This window comes from Pyricularia grisea (genome assembly GCF_004355905.1).
Source record: "Pyricularia grisea strain NI907 chromosome V map unlocalized Pyricularia_grisea_NI907_Scaffold_6, whole genome shotgun sequence".
NCBI lineage: Eukaryota > Fungi > Ascomycota > Sordariomycetes > Magnaporthales > Pyriculariaceae > Pyricularia > Pyricularia grisea.
In genome coordinates, this window is record NW_022156719.1 from 3,206,345 (window position 1) to 3,221,959 (window position 15,615).

A 15,615-nucleotide genomic window follows, 5' to 3' on the forward strand; every position below is an offset into this window, starting at 1 on the left:
CAAGACATGTCAAACATGTGTTTCCTAATCCAATATCATGCCTGAAAAAGGGATTACATAGTAGTTCCCTGCACTGCCTCTTGTGCTGTGTTAATTGAAAGCACCTGGGGCCATGGGATCGTCTTTTTCGTCTGATCGCCTCTTCAACTTGCAATTGAAGGGGAAAGGCGCGTTGTTCTTTGATATAATTTTGTTGCCTGCAGCCTATAGGGGCCGAATTGCATCATGTTGTCTGAAGTATCCAACCCTGAGGGTCAAGGCAGTGCCAGGTGGGATATCGCTTTCCGCCACAACCGAGTGGTCGTTATCGAGAAGGGAGGTCCAAATGAGATTGCAAAAGTCATACGACTTCCTGCCAACCCTGACCCCATCTAGGCCATGAGCCAGAGGCGCCATGCGGTTACATTCCGGATCCTGGTCCCAACTACCGCCCATCTGTAAACCTAGCAGACCGATGTTGAGTTGCACACAGGTGTCGCGGAGCTGGTACTGCCAAGAAATCACACTTTTAGACGACAGATTGTCGGAGGACGGTGCTTGGAAGGTTTCGGATGCTTCCGGGCAGACATACTTGGGTTCGGATTTTGTCTTTTCGAGCGTGTGCCGTTTGGACTGTATCCAGCTCCTGAAGACATTCACGAGCAGGCGTACCAATGGAGCCATAGCAAGCAGGGTGATGAAAATACGATATACTGCAACAAGGCTCATTTCTGGCATGATGGAACAGATGGAAGCGATTTCGAGGCTTGCCATTTTGGAGGGACTGCCGCCGGCGCTGCCTATATTGAGGTGCTATGGGCCGCTCACGAGTCTAAAGTAGTTGGATTTGATCGATTTAGACGTGTTAATCATGGGATTGGGTAGCTGGTCTTTCGCAGGAACGGAGCAGACTGTCTGAATTTGTCCCACATTCTAGGAAGCTCTTGTTAACTAGGGCACCTCGCGTGGTCAACCCCATTTCTAACCACGTAAGACCAGCGGCTCGAGCTGATAAGACGACCAGGTGAACTCGGGTTGTAAGGAAATCAAGTGGAACAGGAAGCCTGTAATTCATGTCGAACGTTACGTAGGACTTCATCTGGCTCTCTGCTTATCTTCCAAAGATTCCAAGCACGGCTCGCATTACACCCTTGCCCGCTTGCTCCAGGTCGGGCCTCACTGCACTCTCCGAGGTCCCCTAGGCCATTTAATCAAGTGTGTCGGGCGTCGACTCCTGTAGGTCCGGGTTGGCGTTGGTTCGCGTCAAGGAAGCCCGCCGCACCTCTTTGTCCGCCGTCGGGAATCTCTACCAGTTCGGCATCGGCGTGCCGGTTGCGGGCAAGACGCTCATCAACTACCAAGTTACACCTGGGACAATAGCATCACATTCCGGTTCCGTGAAGATTCCTTCGCCATCGACCTGAAGCGTGCAACGTACAACCGCAGCGTCGATATAGTCCTGAACACCATCTCTAGTGGACAGCTCCACGCGTCGTGGAACTTCATGGCCGAGTTTGGCAAAATGATCGAGCTCGGCAAAAGAGATATAGTCGCGAAGGACGGCTCGCCATGGGCAATTTCCAACGAAACCGGTCGTACCGCTGTGTTTATTTGGCTCATATGGTTCAAAGACGACTATGGCATGTTGAAGCTCAAGTTCACCACCAGCGAAGCGATGTGTCGGTTGCCAGAGGATTATTATGACTGAAGGTTGACAATCCTTAGCCTTCTCGCGAGATGCATCAAAATGTACGAGTCTGACCAGCTAATTCCTATACCTGTTGATAGGATTAATCATCCATTAAAGCATCCTCACTAGGCGGGAATACTTTCCGTCACGTTCCACAGCACGTCGTCATCTTTGCTTACCTATTCAAGACGAACCCGTATACCAAGTTACCGGACGAGCTCCGCGTGGAGTTTCCACTTTACTGTTTGTCGATGAGAAGAAAAAGCAGATGCTCAGGCATCCTTGTCTCCCGCGGACGTTGGCTGAGCGTGAGTGTCGAGGAAGGCGGAGCAGAGAGCCGAATTCTCTTGGCAACGATTGGCCACATATGTGGGCCATCCATCGCGCTCTCTCCCTCTCTCTCTATCTCTCCCTGGTACCTGTCTTGCCTTCCAGGTTGTCCAGATTGTCCGGGCAGGTCCATTACGTGGATAGAAGATCTAGACTCGTAACCACCATTCTCCAGTGACACGCTGTTAATTTAGTATGCACGGCATTGTCCGCGATGTGGGCCGAATTATCGCATGACAAACCAATCCTGACGATGGAAACGTTGTGTTGGTCAGCTCATGGTGGTTCGACTGACAAAGGCTCCCGAAAGATGAGAAATCAGGCGTTTCTTATTGGCTGAATGACGGTTGCGGAACTCGGATCCATCTGTAGGGCTGAGAGCTCAGCCAATCAACGCTGGTTTGATGACCATCGCTTTGGTCGCACCCCCCGTCATCTCTTGCCAAAGGAGGCAAGCTTGGCAGGGACGAGTGGAAGAGACGTTTATGGCAATCCGACTATAAGTACTTGCAAACTCCTCCAGAGGTACCACTGTCTTTCTCTGCCAAATCATTACCAATCACATATTCTCGGTCCCAAGCTCTCAACTCATCGCAATTCACATTACACGAAAGAAGAAAACATCTTTCTCAACATTCATTCACCCTTGCATATCTCAAAACCGATCAACAATCAACATGGCCACCCAAGTTTCCAAGGCATCCACATGCTGCGGCAAGAGTGACGTCTGCGTCTGTGGTAAGCTTCCGAGCCCACCTGAAGGGTGTCCCACACCACTAGCATGTCCATTAATCACCAACAAACACTAACGCGAAAAACCCCCCACCACCAGCCAAGCAAGCAACCTGCAGCTGCGGCAAGCAGTCCGCCCTCCACTGCACCTGCGACAAGGCCGCCACCGAGAACACCGTCACCGGACCTCGCTGCTCGTGCCGTGCTCGCCCGGCCGGTGAGTGCAACTGCGACCGGGCCGCCGCCGAGAACGTCACGCCCAGCGGAAACTCCTGCGCATGTGGCGTCAGACCTGCCGGTATGTTTGACCTTGATTAATCACCTGCCATTGGCCTGAAGATCCAGGTTTGCTGACTTTGATGGTTTAGATGCTTGCACTTGTGAGAAGGGAGGAGCCTCGGGCGTATATGACACTGCCAACGAGACCGACTTCACAACTAAGAAATAAATCATGATTCTTGGCAAGGGATTTCATTTCTGGCGTTATTCTCGGGTTTTCTTCTCACTTTCTTTTTCGTGTACTCTATGACTCTCAGTATACCCCATCGCATGGAGCAATGAACCATTATAATATTATCATCGTGGATTCCAGACATGAAAAGACGAAAAAAGATTAATGCAATAAGTTACCAACAGAAGGATAAAACCCCAACTGAAACAGAGTTCGATTGTTCTCTTCGAGCTATCCGAGAAGTGCTGACAACTTGTTATGGCTTACTTACACTCAGTCTCAAGACTCCTCTTGTGTTTCTCCCGTAGCTGCTTAGTGAGTGGGACTTTTCGCAGCCAACTAGGTAACTCTATGACCGGTCCTTAGCCAAAAGATTCGCTTGCATCAAAGTAAGTATCCATGGCGACAAGAAGGCTCAAGCAGTTAAAGAGACAAGGCTGTAGTTGCAGTTGAAGAGGTGAGGCTGTATGTGCTCGATATCCAGATCAACGTGCAATGTTCCCCAAACCATTTTGAGTTAGGTCAGGGTAAATGTGCAATGATATCTACATATTCTCCGTAGAGTCCCACAGAAGAAGGAAAAAAAAAGCATAAAAAAAGAAAAAAAAGAAAAAGAAACAAACCTCCATAAGGACAAGAGTTTTGCTCCTTTGATTCGCCAATAGAATCTTATCCGACATACAAAAGGCGATGTCACTCCGGCGCGAAAGGACAGTGGCTGCCATGATCGCTGCGAAATTGTGTATTGTCTAGGGCCTGTCTAGGTGCCTAGGTACCTTAGTTAGGTCTTCGGTTGCCGACTACCGAGACCTATGATTTCGGGAGAGCGGTTGGTGCTGCTAAAACTTGTTTTGTCTGTATTTATCCAATAGCGGGATTTGTTGACGTGAAGTGTGCAGGGTCAAGCTTTTCCGAGCGGGAAAAAAAAATCCATCGCGGATTTGCGACGTACAAGAACCTCCGGGCAATTTTTCCCGCCAAGGAAATAAATTAATTTGTTTATTTGTTTCCTGCTCCTGGAAATCAGAAGTAGAGCATAGAGAAGAGTAGAAACAGAAACCGGTCAACGGAAATCTTACAATAAACTATCCTACCTATTATGCTTCATTCAGACGGGACGCTTGACGTCCACAACCGAAAGACCAAAAGCGACAAAGCTTTCTGTCCAATACAACGTCACCTTGACGCGCCCGTAGCTTGGTCTTCCTGGTTGCAATCGGATAGATGCAGGGCACCCTTGTCATTATTCGTTGCTATTGTGGCGCACATGTCCCAAAACGGTGATTGAGCTCTCGTTTTCTGCCATTGAGAGCGGTCAAAATTTTCTTGGGGTGAGCTCACAATAGGGTGGGTGACACGGTTGGATGCAGAGGCTGCAGTAGCGCTGAGTTTTGTATGGTCGGACAAACAAAACTGGTGGCGCGTCTCCAGCAGACGACCACAGAAAAATTCCAGTAACAATCAACTTTTCCTCTGGCCCATTCCGCCTATCTTTTTTTTTTTTGTGTCTTTTTTTTTTACCCTACTCATTCTTTTAGGCTGAGAGAGGGATCGTCTAGATATCAAGAAAAGACTTTCTTCGGATTGAATTTTTGCAACGTGCAGCTTACATTTGACTTTTTCGCATTCTTTGTACATCTGTCGCAAACACACGAAAGCTAGCGCGCATCAACCACAACCGCACTCCACCAAGTCTACACACGGACGAACGCGTCTTGTTTATTTTTTTTTTTCCACCGCTGTTACTTACTCTCCATCTCACAAAATCTTTAAAAAGTCAATATTAATAATGCCACCAAAGAAGGCAGCGGCAACAAAGGCCTCGGCTGCTCCAGCCGCGAAAAAGGCTGCTCCGGCAAAGAAGAGCGCAGGTGTAAGCAAGACTGCCGCGCCAGCCAAGAAGACAGCTGCTGCAAAGCCCAAGGCTGCTCCGGCCAAGGCTGCCTCGGCCAAGGCTGCCCCGGCCAAGGCCGCCGCGACAAAGGCTGCTCCCAAGAAGCGCAAGGTCGTCGATGAACCCGAGCCGGAGAAAGAAGAGGAAGAGGAGGTTGAACAGGCGCAGGACGAGGACAGTGAAGACGAGGAAGAAAAGCCAGCCGCCAAGGGATCGCGCAAGTCTGCGCCTCCCGCTACAAAGAAGCGCTCTACTCCCGTCCCGGCCCCCAAGAGAGCCGCATCTGCCCAGCCCAAAAAGGCAAAGGCTGCTGCCACCAAGAAGAAGACTCCCGCGCCCGAGGCCGACAAGGAAAATGCCGACCCTGAGCCTAAGGTAACGGCTGCGTCTTCGCCCACCAAGCGCAAGCGCGAGGATACCGTTGAGCCTTCCCACGACCGCGAGGCCGCAAAAGACGAGAGTGAGGCGGAAGACAAGCCCGCGCCGGAGAGAGAGATCAAACAGCCGCGTCCTGTGAAGCGTGTGCGGACGGCCGCTCCCGTTTCCAAGGTCAAGATTGGTGCTAAGATCAACAATGCTCCCGACGCGGTCCTGGACGTCTTTGTCTTCGGCGAGGGATCGTCCGGCGAGCTGGGCCTGGGTAACATGAAGTATGAGAACAAGAAGCCTATTGACGTTAAGCGCCCTCGTATCAACCACAACCTGTCTGCCGATAAGGTCGGTGTTGTCCAGCTTGCTTGTGGTGGTATGCATGCCGTTGCGCTCACCAAGGACAACAAAGTCCTCACATGGGGTGTCAACGACCAGGGTGCGCTTGGGCGTGATACTACTTGGGATGGCGGTCTTCGTGATGCGGATGCTGAAGACTCGGACTCTGATGACGAGGGCGAAGACAGTGGTCTGAACCCCGTGGAGAGCAACCCTGCCCAGATTGACATGAGCGACGTTGCCGAGGGCACACGTTTTGTGCAGGTTGCCGCCAGCGATAGCGCGTCTTTTGCACTCACGGAAGATGGCCGTGTTTATGGATGGGGAACCTTCCGGGTAAGTAAAAAAAAAAAAAACTTTTACTACCATTATCTTTTCTTGCACGGGCCAGACAGCTAACTGACACGTAACATAGGCAAGCGATGGCGTCCTTGGCTTCACACCCACGATCAAGATCCAAAAATTCCCTACCCTCCTCCCTGAGCCCAAGAAGGTTGTACAAATCGCCGCCGGCTCCAACCACGCCATGGCACTTGACAGCGCCGGCAAGCTTTACACGTGGGGTTGCCCGGAGCAGAACCAGCTGGGCCGCCGCTGCGTCCAGCGCGAGTTGCTGGCCTCGGCCCTCCGTCCTGGCGGTGTCGGTCTCAAGCGCGGCATCAAGGTTGTCAAGATCTCGTGTGGCTCCTACCACAGCTTTGCGGTCGACAAGGAGGGTGGCGTGTACACTTGGGGTCTCAACAACTTCGGCCAGCTCGCCATCGAGCAAGATGCTGGTGACTCCGATGCCGCTGTTCTGACCGCTGTCAAGGTTGAATCGTTGATGGAGTACAAGATCGCGGATATCGCTGGTGGTGAACACCACTCGCTCGCTTGTACAACCGATGGTCAACTCCTTGTCTGGGGCCGTATAGACGGTCACCAAACCGGTTTGCCTTTGGATGCATTCACGGAGGAAAATGCCATATACGACGATTACAAGAAGCCTCGCATCCTGAAGACTCCCACTGTCATTCCAGGTATGTAAAACCCCCCCTTGGTTACCTCTTATCAACCCGTTTTGCTAACATTGATACACAGGCCTGCCCAAGATTGTGTCCGTCTCTGCCGGCACCGACAACTCCTTTGCCATCACCGAAGACGGCAAGGTTTACTCGTGGGGGTTCTCGATCAACTACCAGACCGGCCAGGGTACCTCGGACGACGTCGAGACACCCACCTTGATCGACAACACGGCCATCCGTGACCGAAAGATCACTTATGCCGGAGCTGGTGGTCAATACTCGGTGGTCGCCTGCCATGCCGAGAAGAAAGCTTGAGGAACGTTGAAACGAGATCATGGGGAGGGGGGAAATGGTCAGATTCGGCGTTCTGGGTTTATTTGGGTTGAATTCTAGGCTTTGGAACAAGAAGTCTTGTACATTATATAGCATTTTTGGCTTTTGGCTTTTCTTTTCTCCTTTTTTCTTTTCTTTCTTTTCATCATCAGCTCTTTTTTTTTTCTCTTTCCCGCGTGGTTGAGCTTCTGCCGCTTTACTTTTGGAAGTTGGCGTATACCTAATAGTCGTTTATTCTTGTCAATCTGTGACTAGGCACAAGACTTTTTTCTGCTTAGGTTCTACTGGGACTTATTTCTGCACTGCTGATACTTTATCTCATGGAGAGGCATATGGCTCTGCAATTTTCCCCCTTTGTCGCCGAACGCATGATCAAAATGGGGGCCCCGCTTGCTGGTCGACGTCATGGAGGATGCACTTGCTTCTTGTCAACGCTTGACCAAATGAGGCATTCCAAGTCCACATCAATGAATTTAATCCATTACGGCTAGTTATTGGCATCCCCAGAACATGCATAACATGATATCCCAGTGTATCATCCTCCAGAGCTAACAACGCCTTTTCTATACAAAAGTACATGGGTCAAAAACTCGCCTGTCGCCGGCTTGGTGTAGAATATATCATCAGCAAGAGCTCCCCTTATCTTCCGCGCGTCAAGCCCGCCAATCCGTTGCATATGATGCGCCCGTTCAAGCCGCAATCCTTCACACATCATAGGCACCTCCCCACAAGAGCCCCATCCCCCTCGTGCAGACAAGCGAGCAATTGAGGTCCTAGAAGTTGGGTCACTGCTGCTTGTCCTGTGTTTCACTCTGATGATGTCCGGGCCCATTGAGAACCCTTTCGACAGCCATCGAGCTATTCTTCCCACGCCTCTGATGTCCTTTTTTTTGTTTTTTCTTCTTCTTTTCATTCCAAACCCCGTTTTTGAAACACTTTGATCATGCAGCAACACGAGACGAACCGTCAGCCAGCTTGGCCATGGACCCACTTCCGCGGCTGCTAAAGATGCTCATGATACCAAAGCCGACGTAGAAAAGGGCGAGCGGGTAGGCGACCAGACCGCGCATACCCCGCATGCGGCCGACGGCGACAAAGATGCCTGAGGCGCTGTACGTGCACCACATGATGGCGAAGGCGGTCAGGACGATGCCAAAGGGCGTATCCATGGGCATGACGACGCCGATGGCCGACGTCCCCACCAGCGGCAGCAGGCAGTAGCCCAACACGGACGCCGAGCGGCCGATGGTCAGCGTGCTCGACAGGTGGCCGCCCGCCTGCTGGCCTGGGCCGCCGCCCGACACGGCAGATCCCGAGGCGTCGGGGTACGCGGGTGACGACGAGTAAGGGGGTGCGGCACCGGGGGCGGAGGAGTGGGGTCCGTCGCTGGGTGACATTAGGGAGAGAATGAGGTGCAGGGCGATTGATCCCAGGGCCGCGAGGCCGTATATGTAGCCAAAGTGAAGCTTGCCCGAGAATAGCAGGAAGAAGCCAAAAAGGATGAAGAATAGTATCGGTCCGGCCTGGTCTGAGTCGTCCATGAGGTGTTGATCTATACGCTTGAAGGGGTTGAGCACGGCGAGTGTCTGCAGCTGTGTTAATACTAGGCCGGCAATTGTTGTTGCATCGAGCAGGGGAGTCGTTGCGCTGTTCTCTCACCTTTTTCCATATATGATCCCAGTTCACACCAAGCTCCTCCAACAGCGGCGGCTCACCCTCGTAACCTTCGGTAGAGAAGGCTGCCAAGAGACCCGTCCTCAAGCCGCCCTGCTCGCCCATGCGCCCCGAAACCCCCGCCGCGGCGCCAAAGCCCGAATTGAAACCAGCACCGGACGAGACGCCATAGCCGCCACCTTGCTGCGCCGGGGGAGCTCCGTAGCCGCCGTAGCTTCCTTGTTGTGGTTGTGCGCCGCCGCCGACGCCGGGTGAGTATGTGGAGGGGTAGAACTGGAGGTTCTGGGCCGATGAGGGCCCGTATGCTTGGTTGTTGGGTGCGCCGTAGTAGTTCGACATGCTGATCGGAAGAAAGTCGATAACCCCCTGTGTGTAAATCTATCGTTGTTTTGGGAGTTGTGTTGGAGCAGAGCGCCGTTATTGGATGCTTGCTCGGAGCAGATATCGGATTCGGTTTCCACTGGAAAAAAGCGGTCGCAACCAGTTGTGCATGTATTTGGTCGGATGAGGTGCGACGAGCGTGCAGCAACTATGCATATGGCCCCGCCGGCCAGGTATTGATCTTTTCACCGAAAAGACGTGAGCTGAGGAAATACAAAAGAGAAGACTATGAAAATAAATATCGGTGACAGGTTTGTGCCAGCCTCCAAGTTGCGATCTTGCTTCTTTCTGAGAACAGGGATTGCCTGAGGAATTCCAACTTGTGTTGGCGATTGCTGATGTGGCTACTCTGGGCCACATTTGGTGAGCTTGTGAGCAACTCCACTATTAACACCAAAACTCCAAAAAGGTACTTGCAAAAAGGTACCTTTTCAATCAGCCACCCAGAAAAAGATCCGAGCGTCCTAGCATTTACAAAGACCCACTTAAACTTTTCTATCTATGGGTATCGGAGGCGACCGATACTTTGCCGGCGCCGCGATTCTGAATTTTCGCGAACTTCTTTCCGACGACTGAACACAACCAGGCCGGCGTGTCGTGATAAAAAAAAAGAAGCCAAGCCGAAACCCACCCAAATACGACAAGACACGCCAAGTCTCGTTTTTCAAGGCGCAAAACAATACGCCGGGAGTAGTCCTTTCCCGAATCATAGTTTCCCTTGATTCCGCTTTACAAAGTTCACAATGGTACGACTCAAATCTTTACCGTGGCCTGACTGCCGCCACTTTGCTCATTCTTCTCGAATAAAACGAGTTCCAGACCCAAAGGTCTTGCATCCGTTTCGATCTGCTGCTAACTTTCTTCCCCCTTTTGCGCTTTACAGGCTCACCGAATAATAACACAAGCCATCATCACCGGCGGCCGCGTCTTCGGCCGGGCCTTTGGCGAAGCGTACCGACACGCGCAGCAGTCCTCGGCGTACCAGCGCGCGCAGGCCAAAGCCGGCGGCACCGCGGCTGGCATGGGCGGCGCGGGCAGCATGACGACGCAGGAGGCGTGCCAGATCCTCAATGTCAAAGAGCCGAGCCCGACCCCCGAGGACCTCGAGGAGGTCCACTCACGCTTCAAGAGGCTGTTTGACGCCAACGATCCCGAGAAGGGCGGGTCCTTTTACCTGCAGAGCAAGATCCTGAGGGCGAGGGAGAGGCTCGAGGCAGACCTCCGGCCCAAGATGGAGCAGGCCGAGTTGGATGCTGAGGTGCAGGCCGGGTGGAAGCCGAATCTATACAAGGACAAGCCCAAGGAGCCGCCGAAGCTGTAAGGCTCTCCTGGTGGGGGCTTTATGGGACTTGTCGCTGCCAACACGTACCTTTCGACATCGTGAGGGTTGGATGTTGTTGCAACATCGAGGGCCGTTTCGACATGGCGTCGTCGACAAATGGTGCTAACTGAAGCCTTGACAACATTCAGACCTTGAAGTCTTGGGCTTCGATACTACGGCGGGGCACCTACACTAGACGAACTGATGAAGCGTTTACTCAACCCTGCTTCATCACATGTCGCTGTTTTAACATTGTCACACTCCACTTATCCGCATGGCCTGGCGTTTTGAAAGTTGGCTTAGTTTTCGCCTGGGGTCTAGAACAAAGGGGCGGAAAGGCGTGTCCTGAGAGATGGTGGGATCACGTTTTGGAGAGAAGATGAGCTAATGATCTTGTAGAATAAACCACCTTACCTATGTACAACAAAATATATGAACATACCACCAAGATTTCGGGCGATAAGAGTTTGTGGCTAGGTGTCGCCGGCATTCTAGAAACCAAGTTTGACAAAAGGCAAACAATTATCGGAACACTTCATTGGATGGCTCCTGAGCTTTTCGACCGATTGTCAGCTACGGTAAGGAAATCGACATGGGCATTTGGGGACTGCCCTCGTCTAGCCGGTGATCAATATTCAACTGGATTCATTTTTTTTTTTTTTTTTTTTTTTTTTGCATTTTGCATTTTGCATGGTTGAAAATCCTCAGCAAAGGCTGGTAATCTGACAAGTGTAAAAGCACTCCTATATTTTCAACACGCATGACACTTTTCCAACGGCGTCCCTGTCCAATCTTGTTGTTCCTTAGAGATTGTGGGAAGGACACGGAGGAATTAGACAATCATTGTTTACCGCGGCCGGCGCTCAGATTGGATTGGACCAGCCATCATCTTCCTTCGAGGACTGTGACTTTGACGAAGATGGGTTCGAGAATAGTGCTAAGCCGCCCGGGGGATGAGCAGCCCCCAGATGATGACATTTCCCAGATCTTACACGAAGTATACGGGATCTGTTTACCTATTCCCAAAACATCAGGCTCGTTGTGTCGGCGTCGCCCGCCTCCCAGGATAGCGAACCTCAAAGGCCCTCTTGAAAAGTCTTTGATCCGAACACCCTCCCTCACTTATTGTCGGGAACATGCACGTGCATTTAATTTTCGTCTGGATTCTTCGGCGCCCTTCGACCTGCCGCCACCATCTAACCTGCCATGGCGCAATGCATTGTGAGACCCCAGCAGTTCGAGAGTCACTGATCTCGACCTGGCAGTTGACTGAATCAATCTTGACATAGATATGGAAACCATCAAACCCAACCCACGTTTGACGGACACTAAAGCTCTATCTCACCGCCAAGCGCTTCGGTGGACGTTTCCAAAGTCGAAGCAGGAGTTTATCGATGCAGAAAATATAACACACTCAGAGTCGACAAGTCCGCCCACCGAGTGGGATAATCGATCCTCCTATGCAAGTATCATCGATCTTGATGCCCACATGGCCGTGGCACTCAATGACGGCTCGGCAACAGAGCAGCCGACGCGACCATCAACTGCAGGTTCGCACCACAGCACTAGCACTGACGGAGAGTCCAATGCTTTCAGTTTAGACGCCGAGACGTACACTGCTGGTCTACCTTGGAGATCCCCGCCTTCAACCACCAGAGGACTATCCATCTACATCACTGGTGAATCTGCGGCATCCGCGCTTCAACAGGTTCTTGTTGATTTTGCATCACCCGGGCCCGAGGAGAGTATGATTGGACCCGCCTCGCCCAGGTTGGAGGAGATGTGTGACTCCCCGTCTGATACACGTATGTTGTTTCTAATCCCTTCGTCTGCGCCGAACTCAATCGCCTGACTAATTGTAGCACCGGGAGATTTACGAGCAGATTTTCCACCTCTACCTGCACCGCCCTCGGCTAGAGTCATGCAAGGTACAGCCGAGCACGATGAAGCTAAAGATGAACTCCGGCGCCTCCTGTCTAGCTTTAAAGAGCATCTTAATATGACGAAGGAAGTATTTGAGGGAGCTCAAACATCTGGCGATCGAGACTCGAGTCACTAAGGTTGCAGATATTGGAACGGCCACGGGCTTTACTGTAATATATTACTATACACTGAGCAGTAGCAAGCCAACGAGCTTTACTTGTGTAGGAAGGATTCCAGTATTTGTTAGTGTCTTTTTCTTCCTCTCTCTTAGAGCCGAATTCTCTTCAACCTTGTATTTTTGCTTATTGTCCGTTTCTCGTATTCTGGCAAAAAGGTCGAACCCTGTTCTCTTCTTTTTATTCTCCTTTCTTAATTTCCTCTCACCCTTGACCATCGCAAATCATGCATTGGATAGTCTTGTAAAGTCAGTCCAGATATCAAGCAAGTTTTCTTCGTTATTGAGGAGAGAAGCGCCGCTTGGCGTTAGCGGCTGTGCTTTAGGACGGGGCTAGCACAGTGGAAAGAACCGGATAAAACTAGCCATGAGAGCAATTGCCTCATTATAAGCTCTGACTCTGGAGAAATGCCGAGGAACGGGAATGGGTAGGTGGGTTCACTAGCATACAGGAAGGATTTCCAACGTTCTAACCATGCTGACGAGCACTGCGGTTCGGGGAAATTAAGGAATATCATCAATAAGCGCTCGTCTCCACGCTATCGTTTAAAACTCATTATTCAGATAGCGTTTTGTTGTGTTTTATAACATCACGTGGTAACGGACGGAGTCTTTCCACGCGTATGACTGCAAACAAACTAATAGTAACGGTTTATACTTAGTCTTATACCTGAGTTAAACTAAGCCAATGGACGAATTGGAAAAGAGCTTCTGCACTGGATGGATCGTTATTAGGAAACAATTGCCCCTTTCGGCTCTAAATTTTAACAAGTTTTCCGACTTCCCCGGTATTTCCCAAGTATTATAAATTGATAATCAACAAAAGTCTGTCAGATCTCTGTGGAGTGCAGGAAACCAAGATACAGGTTGGTTGGGAAGTAAATCACACCGAGAAGGCAGGAGAAAGGATGTTGGGAGGTTAGCATGCTGTTTAGCTGGCGGAATGGCCAGGTTGCTTTGGATTTTATCTCCAATACGATAGGAGAGGTGGTAACCAAATCAAACGGTTTTCAAGTTGCCGATCATATGCATAGTTATATAAACTTGTAGATACACAGTATGGACTCAGCAGATAGACCCACGCAGGCTGAGATGCCAAGTAAATGTTGAGGGTTATCTACGGGTAGTTAATCAAACCCAACTCGCTTGCCGGGGTATTTTAGTAAGTAAAGCAGGATATATTAGACACTTGGTTGAAGCCCAGCCGCCCAAAATCTCTTCATTTGAGCTTATCCCATCTGGGTAATCAAAAGCCTTCGCTGTTGGCTTTAGCTTCCTTGCTCTACAAGTTGAACATGAAACATCTCTACCTAAAGGCATTCAACCTCTCAACCTCGGACTTATCCCCCCTAGCCACAAAATTCACCGTCCAGTCCCAAAGATCCTCCTGAAACTTCTCAGAATAGCTGTCCTTGCTCGACATGATCTCCTTCCTACCCTCAAAATACTTCCCGGTGACACCCTCAACATCCGCCCCCACAGCCAACCTCGCCAGGTTACGACCCGACTCCTGAGTGGTGTGCACGTTGGGAAACAGCACGATCCTCAACAACCCGATGAGCCTCGGCAGGACGCTAACCCACAACCAGCGTTCAAGCCCGCTGGCCTCCCGCGCCAACCCGGTCCCGGGCATCAGGCCAGGATCCATCGTCGTCACCGTCACGCCCCTCTCCGGCACGACATCACCAAGGTGCCGTGCGAGCGCGTACGCCCACAGCAGGTTGCAGAGTTTGGCGGTGGTGTAGTGCGCGCGGCCGGGGAGGGCGGCGCGTTCCGGCGGCGGGTAGGCGACCTCCTCGGCGGTGGTGTAGACCGCGTCCGGCATGCCCGACTTCTGCGCCGGGTCGTGGGCGCCGCTCGACGTGAGCACCACGCGGGCGCCCCGCGGGACGAGCTTGGGAAACAACAGGTGGAAGAGGAGGGCGTGGCCGGCGTGCGCGATGGCAAAGGTCTTTTCCATGCGGTCGTCTGGGGTCAGGGTCAGGCTGTAGGGGAATTGCAGGGCCGCGTTGAAGACCAGGGCTTTGATGGGCGGCTTGGTCTCGTCGGCGATCCAGTCCCGGGCGAAGCGGCGGACGTCGCTTGGACTGGCGAGGTCGATGGGGAGGAATTGAGTGTTGGATTGGTTGAGGGATTTGTTGATGGCGCCGGCTGCGTCGTCGTTGCTGCTCCTTGAGGTGATGACGATGAGGTGGTCTGGACAGTCTTTGGCCATCTGGGTGGCTGCTTCGAAACCCATACCGGCTGTGCCCCCGGTGATGATGATGGAATATTTAAACTTTGACATTGTTATTGGTATAAGTGGGTGATGTAGTGTATGTATTGGGATTTTAGTAAAGCTTCAGAAGACACTTGGGGATAAGTAAGACAAGTTTGTGAATAAATAGAATGCCAATGAAAGCTAGCGATTAAATTATCTTCTCATCATCAAGTATTTATATTACTCTTGAAGCAAAACCTTTACATGGACTCCCTTGCTCACTTATATAAAAGATCACGCGTATCCAACTATCTTGAGTAGGGGTTTAGACTAAGACCGCGGTGGCCGTGGGTGTAAATGCCGCGGGATTCAGCTTCAAAGCCCACAATCCGCAATCGGCTTACACCCTTTAGAAATCGCATGCCCTTATCTACCATGAATACTAACATGGCCATCCCCGATAATATGAATCTGAATAAAAACGATTCGGTTTATGTGAACTTGTAGCCAGGTGGTCGTAGGTGAACTCAGCTCTCCAGCATATTGCTTCTTTTGGCGACTTGACGACGGCAATGGAAATGTGTAGTAAAGACGCGGGATTCTCCTGCCTCTTTTGGATGGACAGCCAATTAAGTCGACCACGTCCATCCTGTCGTTCTTCTTCGCTGTGCATCCTTCCATTGCCACAGCTTCAATTGGAGGTCTCTGTGACCAAGGTTAAATATGCCTTTGATCACAAAGGGGATGCCGCCCGAGTTAAATGTAACGCAAAAGTTACGTCAGGCAGCAGCAAAAATGCATGCCGTCTACAAAAAAAAAA

General features: G+C 51.3%; 9 protein-coding genes across 9 annotated transcripts; 5 read left to right on the forward strand and 4 right to left on the reverse strand.

Moving 5' to 3' along the window:
- Positions 1 to 204: 204 nt before the first annotated feature.
- On the reverse strand, positions 205 to 753 carry PgNI_08931 (uncharacterized protein; the record flags this gene model as incomplete). The annotated part of the gene is made up of 1 exon (XM_031128921.1): positions 205 to 753. The coding sequence occupies one exon, from the start codon at positions 751 to 753 to the stop codon at positions 205 to 207; it is 549 nt and encodes a 182-aa protein (XP_030978970.1).
- Positions 754 to 1,052: 299 nt separating this feature from the next.
- On the forward strand, positions 1,053 to 1,687 carry PgNI_08932 (uncharacterized protein; the record flags this gene model as incomplete). Its single annotated transcript, XM_031128922.1, has 2 exons — positions 1,053 to 1,066; positions 1,360 to 1,687. 2 exons carry the CDS (start codon positions 1,053 to 1,055, stop codon positions 1,685 to 1,687), a joined length of 342 nt encoding a protein of 113 aa, XP_030978965.1.
- PgNI_08933 (uncharacterized protein) lies at positions 1,348 to 2,074 on the reverse strand (the record flags this gene model as incomplete). Its single annotated transcript, XM_031128923.1, has 2 exons — positions 1,849 to 2,074; positions 1,348 to 1,757 (listed from the first exon to the last, which is right to left on the reverse strand). A coding segment is annotated over exon 2 (252 nt), but the record flags the coding sequence as incomplete, so codon positions are not given.
- Positions 2,075 to 2,545: 471 nt separating this feature from the next.
- On the forward strand, positions 2,546 to 3,286 carry PgNI_08934 (uncharacterized protein). The gene is made up of 3 exons (XM_031128924.1): positions 2,546 to 2,737; positions 2,832 to 3,029; positions 3,100 to 3,286. The coding sequence occupies exons 1-3, from the start codon at positions 2,677 to 2,679 to the stop codon at positions 3,177 to 3,179; spliced, it is 339 nt and encodes a 112-aa protein (XP_030979215.1). The 5' UTR covers positions 2,546 to 2,676; the 3' UTR covers positions 3,180 to 3,286.
- A 1,685-nt stretch (positions 3,287 to 4,971) lies between these two features.
- On the forward strand, positions 4,972 to 7,270 carry PgNI_08935 (uncharacterized protein; the record flags this gene model as incomplete). The annotated part of the gene is made up of 3 exons (XM_031128925.1): positions 4,972 to 6,120; positions 6,200 to 6,803; positions 6,865 to 7,270. 3 exons carry the CDS (start codon positions 4,972 to 4,974, stop codon positions 7,101 to 7,103), a joined length of 1,992 nt encoding a protein of 663 aa, XP_030979214.1. The 3' UTR covers positions 7,104 to 7,270.
- A 333-nt stretch (positions 7,271 to 7,603) lies between these two features.
- Positions 7,604 to 9,475, reverse strand: PgNI_08936 (uncharacterized protein). Its single transcript, XM_031128926.1, has 2 exons — positions 8,781 to 9,475; positions 7,604 to 8,707 (listed from the first exon to the last, which is right to left on the reverse strand). Exons 1-2 carry the CDS (start codon positions 9,132 to 9,134, stop codon positions 8,063 to 8,065), a joined length of 999 nt encoding a protein of 332 aa, XP_030978963.1. The 5' UTR covers positions 9,135 to 9,475; the 3' UTR covers positions 7,604 to 8,062.
- Positions 9,476 to 9,731: 256 nt separating this feature from the next.
- Positions 9,732 to 10,942, forward strand: PgNI_08937 (uncharacterized protein). The gene is made up of 2 exons (XM_031128927.1): positions 9,732 to 9,922; positions 10,060 to 10,942. Exons 1-2 carry the CDS (start codon positions 9,920 to 9,922, stop codon positions 10,495 to 10,497), a joined length of 441 nt encoding a protein of 146 aa, XP_030978962.1. The 5' UTR covers positions 9,732 to 9,919; the 3' UTR covers positions 10,498 to 10,942.
- An 846-nt stretch (positions 10,943 to 11,788) lies between these two features.
- PgNI_08938 (uncharacterized protein) lies at positions 11,789 to 12,556 on the forward strand (the record flags this gene model as incomplete). Its single annotated transcript, XM_031128928.1, has 2 exons — positions 11,789 to 12,302; positions 12,381 to 12,556. The coding sequence occupies 2 exons, from the start codon at positions 11,789 to 11,791 to the stop codon at positions 12,554 to 12,556; spliced, it is 690 nt and encodes a 229-aa protein (XP_030978961.1).
- A 1,345-nt stretch (positions 12,557 to 13,901) lies between these two features.
- Positions 13,902 to 14,882, reverse strand: PgNI_08939 (uncharacterized protein; the record flags this gene model as incomplete). The annotated part of the gene is made up of 1 exon (XM_031128929.1): positions 13,902 to 14,882. The coding sequence occupies one exon, from the start codon at positions 14,880 to 14,882 to the stop codon at positions 13,902 to 13,904; it is 981 nt and encodes a 326-aa protein (XP_030979211.1).
- Positions 14,883 to 15,615: the final 733 nt, after the last annotated feature.

Bases quoted from the DNA above. Each gene is read 5' to 3' on its own strand.
- PgNI_08934 (XM_031128924.1), top strand. From the start codon at position 2,677: ATGGCCACCCAAGTTTCCAAGGCATCCACATGCTGCGGCAAGAGTGAC. The intron at 2,738-2,831 runs GTAAGCTTCCGA...CCCCACCACCAG, and splicing joins GAGTGACGTCTGCGTCTGTG to CCAAGCAAGCAACCTGCAGC. The intron at 3,030-3,099 runs GTATGTTTGACC...TTGATGGTTTAG, and splicing joins ATGTGGCGTCAGACCTGCCG to ATGCTTGCACTTGTGAGAAG.
- PgNI_08936 (XM_031128926.1), bottom strand. From the start codon at position 9,134: ATGTCGAACTACTACGGCGCACCCAACAACCAAGCATACGGGCCCTCA. The intron at 8,708-8,780 runs GTGAGAGAACAG...ACACAGCTGCAG, and splicing joins GGGATCATATATGGAAAAAG to ACACTCGCCGTGCTCAACCC.